This window comes from Chlamydomonas reinhardtii, chromosome 4, assembly GCF_000002595.2.
Source record: "Chlamydomonas reinhardtii strain CC-503 cw92 mt+ chromosome 4, whole genome shotgun sequence".
Taxonomy (NCBI): Eukaryota; Viridiplantae; Chlorophyta; class Chlorophyceae; order Chlamydomonadales; family Chlamydomonadaceae; genus Chlamydomonas; species Chlamydomonas reinhardtii.
This window is the reverse complement of record NC_057007.1, coordinates 3,412,672-3,422,250: the sequence shown is the minus strand read 5'-3', so window position 1 is coordinate 3,422,250 and position 9,579 is coordinate 3,412,672. Positions and strand designations below refer to the sequence as shown.

Below are 9,579 nucleotides of genomic sequence, written 5' to 3'. Positions count from 1 at the left end.
GATATGCCTCGGGCTTGACGTCTTGGACCGTGTACCCGGGGAGTCACCTGTTGTCCAGGCTTACCAAAAGCCGCGTGGCCCGCATCAACGATTCAAGCACCGATTCAGGTATTACAATTCTTAAGAGCATGAGCGGCAGCAGCAGCGTGCCTCCGGGCCCAACTCAATACCCGCAGGACTCGGCCGGGTACGGGGTACGGCCGGGTACGTGGAGGCAATGGGCTTGGGGCCATGTGGTCCGGGTCTGTGGTGGGGCATAGGGGTGGAGGAGGGCGAGCCGTGGCTCCCGCCAGCCACGGCTTCAGGTGTGGGCAAGTCCTTGCTACCATCATGGGAGGCAGGATCAGGGCTTGCATTTTCCATACTCGGGCTCAGCAGCCTCGCAGCAGGGCCCGGGGCAGCGCCCAAATCTGGCTCCGGCATCGCCTGCAATGTCAGAATCTGGCGCTTGAAGTGCTGGTGAGGGACTATGGCGCATGGGGAATGGCAGGGGGGTTGCGCTGGAGGGTCAAAAGGTGGTCTAGGTTACTTGCCCTGCGGCGTTGTAGGTCAGCGTAGTGCAAGTATATTGCGATTATAGCTATCTAGCGTGGGTGCACACGGCTGCTGGTAGTCTCGCTCTGAGCACTCCCTTCCATGCTAATGTAGCCCCTGACAGCATTGCTTCCTTTGCCCCCTTGGCTGTCTTCACCTCGCCATATGCGTCATGCTTGTGCCCGCGCTACTCCCCTCTCAGGCGCAAGCACCCGCCACCGGCCAGGTAGATGCGCATCAAGACCAGTACAGCTGTGGTCACCGCCACCGCTCCGGAGTCCTCAGTCTGCGTCCAGCCAAGCCCCCACGCGCCCCCCACCTGTGCAGCCTGGGCCTCTTTGTTCCAGGATCGCGGCCGCTTCACTCTTCAGGCTTGAGCGCTTCAGTCCACTCTGCAGCCTGACTACCGTACTGCACGGGAGGGCTACTCCTCCCATCGCACACCGTCCATACCGTACCTCCTTTGGTTCCATCCGTCCCAGGCGTACCGCGAGGGCGCACCGCCTCTCAGCCGCATCGTGCTCCGTCCCATCACGCAAAATCATCCTAGCAGCGTCCCTGGCACCGTACACACAGCCCTACCCCTGCAGTGGCCGCGTGTGCCTCATGCCCCGTGCTGCTGGCTCGCATGCACAACCAACCATGTACACGCGCACAATAGCAGCACAGGGGCACCTATGGCAAACGTGTGTTCCGTTTCCAGTAAAAGAAGTAAGTATCTGATTCGTATTATGACGTAGGCACAGAACTGGGGCTCAAGCGCGGATGGGGCCTGATTCATCCGGGGCAGGCAGGGGCCGAGGGAGGGCAAGGCCTTGAGGCGGGGCCAGCAGTGCATTGCTCGGGAGATTTGGGAACGCTGACGACCCAGATGTTAGAACTGTGCAAATACCCTAGAAATTACATAGTTGCAAGAGCTCTAATCCAACAACTACGAATGCGCTGTCAACAGCAGCTCGCTGCGCATTGGGGGCCATGCCGCCTTGGACAGACCCGCGCAGCAGCTGTCAAGAGCCCGCCCACTGGCTGCCCGCCTCCCCCGGAGTAACCATAGCTCCCACTTCCCAGGCGAGGCGACAAGTTTGAAGCATCCGTCAGGAGTGCTGCCTCGTTATTTTCGCTCAACAACATCAAACCCATTCCAAGAGGCTTCCGTAGTAGCAGCAACGGCCACGGCAGCAGTAGCAGCGCACTGCCGCGATCCAATCTGCCCACGCGGCCAGCCTAGCCTACAGCCACAAGATAAAAGCATCTTCGATAATGGGTCTCATCGCAACAGGCCAGGGCCGCCGCAGCAGCAGCGGCGACGGCGGCGGCGGCGGGCGGCGGCAGCAGCGGCGGCGGAGGGCGTTGCTGCCTGTGCGGATGGCAGCCAGTGGCGGACTGGTGCTAGTGGCGCTGCTGGCGGTGGCGGTGGCGCAGTTGCAGCACCAGTGGGGCGCTCACGCCTACACGCGGCCCGACCAGCGTGAGTACAGCGTTACGGTCACAGCAGCCGTGTCTAGCCGTGGGCAAAATGTTTCATAGGTTGTGCGGGCACGGTGTATTGGTGCGATGGGACAGGGTAATAAGGGGCAGGTTGGCGTAGTCTCGTAGTGTACAGCTAGCGTATTGGGGCAGGGGCCATTTGTGTAAGAGTGCGGCATTACACGAAGAGACTGCCAGTGAGGTAATAGGGCGTATGGGGCTCAGGCAAGGCGTGAGCAGACACTGCTGTGTGGTTCATTCTGTGTTGGCTGCCTTGTCGGCCACAACCCCACCCACGCGCTTCCCACTTCCCACTTTCCATTTCCCGCTTCCCGCCTCCCGCTTCCCACTTCCCGCTTCCCCGTGGCTTCCCGCTTCCCACCACCGCCGCCACGCCACAGTCCAGGCGCTGCTGGTTCTGCGCAACACCTACATCAACAAGACGTCATCATGGGCCAAGACGCTGTCCCATTGGAAGTGGTGAGTGAGGCCGACCGTACGTACGGGAGGGGCGGCGGCGGCGCGAGGATCCCACACGCTACCGTACACAACTGTTTTGGCCGCTGAGAGGGCATACCGTATACGGTTTCCCCTCGTGCACATGCTCTCACTCACCTCCACGGGACCCTCCTACACCCCAAGTCAGTCCTGCTGCACACGGCCCTGTCCTCACTGTCTGTCTGCATGTTCTGATACCTCCCGCCACCTCCCACTGCCTGCGACGTGCCGCCCCGCCGACCGCCACCTGCCGGAACCTGCCACCTGCTGCCGGCCGCTTGCAACCGCAGCCCCACGGACCCGAGTGACTCGGACTCCGCCTGTGACCCATGCTCTAAGGACTGGAGCGGTGCGTGCGTGCGGGGAAGGTCAGGGATGGGCGGGTGTGTGGGCACATGGGCGGGTGTCATGGATAGCTGGGATGTGTTGTTGTGCTGCTGTTTTGTGCTGCTGCATGCTCATCTGCACCTGCCTCCTGCACCTGCAGGCAACTGGGAGTACATCCACTGCCGCGGCTCTGTGGGACGTGAGTGTTGCTGCCGAGTGCTGCTGCTGGGTGCTGCTGCTGGGTGTTGCCGAATGCCGGTGCTCATGCACCCTTTCCCATGCCAACACACACGCTGCCTTCTGCAAACACCACGCCCTTTTCCCTTGCACTTATCCAAAACCACTGCATCACTATTGCTTCTTCTTCACCCCCCCCGCCCCTCACGCCCGCCCCCACTCCCCAACACAACAGCCTACGGCGAGGGCAGCCAGGGCTCCTTCGACGGCCTGGTCACCAACGTGCACATCACCGACCAAGAGCTGGAGGGCCTGCCGCCGCGTGAGTCCTGGCATCTATCAGAGCATATCACAATGTCTATTGCTAACGTCAAATCTACAAGTTCATGGCGGCTTGATGAGGTGATAAAGCGACTCGAGGTGATTGATGCGTGCTGCTGTCCATGCAGGCGAGCTGTGCGGGCTGCAGCACCTCCGCGAGCTGGACCTGGATGGAAGCAACTTCAACGGTGGGGCGGGGTCCTGTGGCAGAGCGCGTTAACTTGCATGTATGGCTATACAAACGGCCTGTTGAGCTGGGCCATGAAGCAAGACATGGCGTGTGTGTATGTACGATTGTACGGTATGCATGTCATGCGAGGAACGCATTGCGGAAACGTGTATCGGTGCATGCGTTTGTGGTACCCTCGCAGCTCGCTCTACACTGCAAACTCTCAACCAATCTCAAACCCATTCCTTCCTCGCCAACCCCCGTCAACCAGGCCCCTTCCCCAGCTGGACACTCACCTGCTTCTCCGACCTGCAGGAGCTGGACCTGTCCTACAACAGGGTGAGGCAGGAACCCCCCGGGGTGGGGCTAGCTAGGCGCCGTTCGATAGTCATTAGTCATCAATTGTCGATTATGGTCCCAGCCGCTGCCCACATCTCCGCATGTCCCTGCCCCTGCCCCCCTACCTGCCCCTGTCCCCCTGCCCTCCTGCGCGCACCGCCTGCACAGCTGACGGGGACCATTCCGGCCGACGTGGCGGCCAGGGTGCCCACCCTGCAGGAGTTCAAGGTGGAGCACAACGAGGTGCGCGCGTGTGTGTGTGTGTGTGTGTGTGTGTGTGTGTGTGTGTGTGTGTGCGCGCGCGCGCGCGTGTGTGTGTGTGTGTGTGTATGCGGACGCAGGCTACTTGCCTTGAGTGTGCCTGCATGGGGCCCAAGTGGTGGGCCGCGTCATCAGGTCCCAACTACACGGGCTGCACTTGACCATGCCCCTCCCCCGGCCGCCTTCCTGCCTCCCCCACTGCCTGGCTGCCTCCCCCCTCCGGCCCCCTCCCCCACCCACACCTCCCGGGCAGTTTGTCGGCACCATCCCGCCCTCCATGGGCAGCATGCCACGCCTCCGTAAGTACAGCCGTACAACCGTACAACCGTACAACCACACAACCATGTGCCGTACAGCCATAGGTGCTGGCGACAGGGATGGGGAGCGGTGTTGTATGGATGGTTGGGGCATCAGGGCGCCTGGGGCGCCGACCCAAGGGCCCGTGGGTTTGCTAAACCCGATGAGTTCTGTGCCCCGCGTGTCACGACCAGCTGCTGGTGGGTGCCTAGCTCGTAGTCACGCTGTCGTGGGCGAGCGAGGGAGCCGCGTAACACACCCTGCTGTGCTGGTATAATTGCAAGGCCCGCATAATAATGGCATGACACGCCGGCAGTACAACCAGAAGCGTCGGATACCATAGTCTTTATTTGTGTTTGTTATGCGATTTGCGACAAAAGATTGCTCATCGTGATGATGTTGGCAGGCGTGATTCGCTTCGAGTACAACCACATGCAAGGCACCATCCCTAAGGAGTTCAGGTGAGAGGCGTAAGCAGTTGTCCAGACAAGACAGCAGTAGCTGCGGTATTGGGGCAGGTGAGGTGCTGCGATGGCAAGAGCAGCAAGTAAATGCATCTGCCATGTGTCTGGCAGCGTATGACTAAATGCCCCCCCTCCCCTTGCCCCCCCCCAACACGCGCCACAACCCACCAACACGCAGTCAGCTGAAGAAGAACCTCAACACATTCGAGATCGCCAGCAATGACTTCTCCGTGAGTGTTGGTAGGGGCCTTTGACATAGGCGCCCGCGCCTGCCCCGCGCAGCTGTCTGCATGGGCCTGCACGTGGCCCCTTGCCCATGCATGTGATCCGTGCCGCCTGGCAGCAATGTGTTCGTGTCGCACGCCCACACCCGCCCTGCCACCCCGCCCCCCCCCCCCCGGTCCCAAAGTTCCCCCTCCCCTCCTCACTCCCCATTCCTCCTCCGCTCCTCCCCATTCCTCCCCTTCCCGCTCCTCCCCACTCTCCTCTTACTCCTTCCCTCCCCTTCTCCCCGCTCCTCTCCTCTCGTCCACCTCCTCCTCCTCCCTCCCCTCCCCTCCCCATTGCGCACTCCTCCCCTCCCCTACCCTTCTCCCCACTCCTCTCTTACTCCTCCCTTCCCCACTCCCACTCCTCCCTCCCCAGGGCGACCTCATGCCACTGGCCGAGGCCCGCCCCATCTCCGTGACGGTGGAGAACAACCCCCAGCTGTGCGGCATGGTGCCGGCGGGCATTCGGTTCGCAGCGGGCTACAACCCGGCCGGCACGCGCCTGGGCCAGCCCTGCGACTAAAGCAGCAGGGTACCGTTGCATGGCGACACGGGTGGCAGGCGGCAGGGCGGCGGGCAAAATGTGGGGTACAGGACAGGGCGCAGCAAGTAAGGTTGGGCTAGGCTAGGCTAGACAGGGCTGGGCTGGGCTGGGCGGAGGCGCGGAGCTCAAGCCAGCGAGGGCCAGGGGGGTGGGGGAAGCTAGATCCAGCACATTGAGAAGGAGTGAAAGACAAAACATGGGATGCATGCTGTGTTGCGAGGCAGGCAGCTGACCACCGGCCAGGCATTTTGACTCCAGGACGCACCCACACGCACGCAACGGCGGTTTGTCCTCATAAGCGCTGTAAGAAATGTTGGAACACCACATGGTGGCGGCAATCCGTCAAGTGGAGGGCGTACGTTGCGTGATGGCAGGGGTGCTGCTGCATGCACTGGACTGGATGCCGCGGTTGCTGAATTGGTGGTGAGCTGCTCGGCAGCCAAGCACTCAAAAGCACTCAAGCCCCGAGCACAAAGCCCTTGAGCCCTGAGCTAGTTGAGCGAGGGCCACGTGTCCGTCCCGCGGCAGCCCGGCACCCACCGGTATTGGAGGACGCCGTACGCATCTTTACACAGCGCATTGCAGCTGGCTGCTTAAAACGCTCACTTGCGCGGTCACCATAGCGTCAGCTTTATTGAGCATCGGGCAGTTACGAACAGCCCGCTCTACTTCTCAGCTATTGGCAAGGTACAACGACTGCTACACACAAACAAGGAGGTGGCTGCCTTATGGCAGGAAAAGGGCTGATCCCGGGTCGTTATCAACCCAGCCACCTTGACGCGGGCGCCTACTAACTACTCCGCCTTCTCAGCTTCGTCTCGGCGCCGCTTCGGTGCCATGGCTGGTCCGGACGCGTCCACTGGGGGTTGCGCTCGGACCAGGAAGAAAGAGGCGTGAGAGCGAGCCGCTACAGAAATGGACAACGGTGACAGGCTCTTTATGACGGCTCGCCGTCTGCTGTGTCTTTGTAGTACATTTACGACGTACAGAAGTCATACTGCGCAAAGCCATGGCTTGCTTTTCGGGCAACCTCGCGAAAGTCAATTGTCCATGGACGTGCGAAGGCACTTCTCGCTCCGCCCGAATTTTCCCTGCCACCTATTTACATGCAATAGGCATTAACACATACTAATACGTAGCAGCCGCGGTTTGCGCCAGTATGCTATGTTTTGCCGACGCACCAGCCACGGACAGGGGTGTTCCTGGGGGGCTTCGCCCCTACACACAAAAAACGAATGACACCTCACAACACTACTCATGCGTAAGGTTTTTACCGCGACTCGCATCACCGGGAGAACGCGCCAACCTCCACCCTCCGCAACATGAATGTCATCATTGTCAGTCCTGCAAAGGCTGTCGCCTAAATAAAGGAAGAGGTGGCGATGCTGTCGACCTGCCTCCAGTTCTGTGTTAAAACATAGCCTGCGTCGTGTGCTTGACCCAGCCGCGGTATGGTTCAGAACATACGCATTATGCTCAGTGCACCCATGCACCATTCTTGCAGGCCTGCACTTGTGTACCGTACTAGAATTTCACTGTCCATGCCTCCGGCCGCCCTACAACGTTCACGGCCACCTAAACAAAAGCAACATGCCACGAAGCTTCTTTACTTGCTACCCGCAACCTCGAGCTTCCCAGTACGACGTACAAAGCAGCACGTGATGAATGCTAGCAGATGCATCTCAAATCAGTACCTTAAAGCAGTGCACTGCATTATGCCTGCAGATGCACCTTAAAGCAGTACCTTAAAGAGTGCACTGCAACATTCCACCACGTTTATTGGTGCATGGCCCCAGTGCACGGTGCGCCGCGGTAGAAGCGCCCGGCCGCACTTTATCCGCCCCAATCCAGGGCTACTCTTCACCCTTAGAGGAAGACGCTTGTGGCCTCAGACTAGAGACATGGCGTGGGCGCAGCCCACTTTCACCAATATCCTGTCATCATGTGCCGTACTACACAACCGGATCTGCTTTGCGACAAATCTAGCGGAGTTGGTGCACCGCTATCATTGGAACTCTCAAACCCACAGCCATATCGCATGAAGCATACCGTATTGCGGTGTACGCCAAATCGCACAGGAGTTCAGCACGCGAGGTTCATCGTAACAAACAAGCTTTGGCAGCGGATAGCAAAGTAGGGCCCGGCATCCGCGCTGCGCTTTGCGGCCACAGTCAGAGGCTGCCTCGCGGTAAGTGCAGTACACCCCCAATCACCAGTGCCACTCCATCCGTAGCGCTAACCTCTCACATCCTTTGGAAAGGCGCTGATTGTTGGTGTCGCCTGGACCTCGCCTCGCATCGACCCGCAGCCTGGCAAGCGGTGCACTTGATGCCTGGCCCACCACACCTCCATGCCTGCCTTGCAAGCCAACGCCCACATCGCTACCGCGCAATCGCGGCCCCCATCCCATCCCATCCCACTCCATCCCATATCACAGCCCTTGGCTCAGGGTCTTAAGAACTCCAACAAACCAAAACGCCCGCAACACCTGCATACGGTGCCTCCCGCGGGCACCAAGCGCTCCGGCAGTGTTGTGTGTCCGCAGCTGCCGGAATCCGTACTGCTAAGGGCAATGCACTCCCGTCCCGCAAACACAAAGCACTGTTGCTCACAGTTTGTCGGTGCGCCTGGGTTCAGGACAAACGGTTTGGTATGTAATGGACAGCGCAACCCTGGCCACAGGGCAGGCAGCATGCGTATTGCTGGCCTGCCGCTGGTGGTTCTGAAAGCAGCAAGTATACAATACATCATATCATGACACCACGTATAAACTGTTCTGCCTCCTCTTGAGCTGGACACCTACAGAACACCGCTGCCTTAGTGCACTTTGTGCCTAGACAAGAAACGCAGTTTGGATGCTTTGGGTCACGCCACAATGGGTAAGCAATGGTCCAGGGCATCTCGCCTCCGGATTCCAGCATGCATGAATGGGTGCGCGTTCTTCGTTTGTACATGCTTGCATCTTGTAGACTTCCTTCCGTGACTTCCTTCCAACCCACATCGAATTGGGGTTGCAACAAGCTCCGAAAGTTGCCACTGCAGCAGAGGCACGGCAGAGCATGCGTACACCGATGACGACAACAGCCCGCCGCTCCCCAGCCCGAGCCCTGGCCCCTGCACCAACACTGGCGCACTGGCGTGGGATCGCCCGCATTCATCACGCAGCCGTGTTGGGCCCCGGGCCCACAATCACACCCGTGCACACAGCTGCTTCGCTGTTGCTGTTACCGCTGCCGCTGGCGTCGGCGCTGACTAGCGCCGCTCCCAAGCTACAGCCGCGCACGGCGCTGCCGCTGCCCACGCCGCCGGCCAAGGCCAGGCCCAAGCGGGACGCGTTGTTGCAGGTGCCAGCGGAAGGGCTGGCGGAGGCGCTTGCGCCGGCGGAGGCGGCGCCGCCGGTGCTCAGCAACAGCGCTCCAATGCCTGAGACGCCCGCGTCGGCTGAGGAGCTGTCCTGGCCGCGCGGGCTGGGGTGTCGCTGCTGTGGTAACGGATGGCGGCCCAACAACGGCGTCCCCGCGGCGGCTGCAGCCTTAGCCGAGGGCCCGGCGGCGGCGGCTGCGGCGGCGAAGGGAACGCCAGCGCCGCCAACGGCCAGGCTGCCGGCGGCGTACTGGCCGCCTGGCACGCCGCGCAGCGGCGGCACTCGTTTGCTGCTCACCGCCTGCAGGCCGGCAGTGGCGGCAGCGGGCGAGGTGGAAGGCCGGCCGCCTGTGGCTGCAGCTGCAGCTGCAGTCCGTGACATCCTGCCGCTCAGGAGCGAGCAACGCAGGGCTGCCTGCTAACTCGCGCCGGTGGCACAGACGCTGTCAGACCGACCCGTACTAGTCGGCTGCAAGCACCACATTGCGGCCCCGCGTCTTGCGCCGCCGTTGCTGGCGCTGTGGTGCTGCTGTGCCGCCATCTGCTGCT

General features: G+C 61.1%; 2 protein-coding genes across 2 annotated transcripts; one reads left to right on the top strand and one right to left on the bottom strand.

Annotated features, from left to right (window-relative positions):
• Nucleotides 1–1,597: 1,597 nt before the first annotated feature.
• Nucleotides 1,598–5,986, top strand: CHLRE_04g227600v5 (uncharacterized protein). Its single transcript, XM_043062038.1, has 12 exons — nucleotides 1,598–2,002; nucleotides 2,403–2,481; nucleotides 2,790–2,848; nucleotides 2,987–3,025; nucleotides 3,239–3,325; nucleotides 3,453–3,512; nucleotides 3,765–3,832; nucleotides 4,001–4,075; nucleotides 4,347–4,392; nucleotides 4,797–4,851; nucleotides 5,033–5,084; nucleotides 5,500–5,986. Exons 1-12 carry the CDS (start codon nucleotides 1,795–1,797, stop codon nucleotides 5,644–5,646), a joined length of 975 nt encoding a protein of 324 aa, XP_042925390.1. The 5' UTR covers nucleotides 1,598–1,794; the 3' UTR covers nucleotides 5,647–5,986.
• Nucleotides 5,987–6,222: 236 nt separating this feature from the next.
• Nucleotides 6,223–9,537, bottom strand: CHLRE_04g227568v5 (uncharacterized protein). The gene has a single exon (XM_043062037.1). The coding sequence runs from the start codon at nucleotides 9,410–9,412 to the stop codon at nucleotides 8,825–8,827; it is 588 nt and encodes a 195-aa protein (XP_042925389.1). The 5' UTR covers nucleotides 9,413–9,537; the 3' UTR covers nucleotides 6,223–8,824.
• Between the last annotated feature and the right edge of the window lie 42 nt (nucleotides 9,538–9,579).

Excerpts from the sequence above, each read along its gene's own strand:
- CHLRE_04g227568v5 (XM_043062037.1), bottom strand. The coding sequence starts at position 9,412 with ATGTCACGGACTGCAGCTGCAGCTGCAGCCACAGGCGGCCGGCCTTCC.
- CHLRE_04g227600v5 (XM_043062038.1), top strand. The coding sequence starts at position 1,795 with ATGGGTCTCATCGCAACAGGCCAGGGCCGCCGCAGCAGCAGCGGCGAC. Across the intron at positions 3,326-3,452 it reads GCTGGAGGGCCTGCCGCCGC|GCGAGCTGTGCGGGCTGCAG; the intron begins GTGAGTCCTGGC and ends CTGTCCATGCAG. Across the intron at positions 4,076-4,346 it reads TCAAGGTGGAGCACAACGAG|TTTGTCGGCACCATCCCGCC; the intron begins GTGCGCGCGTGT and ends CCTCCCGGGCAG.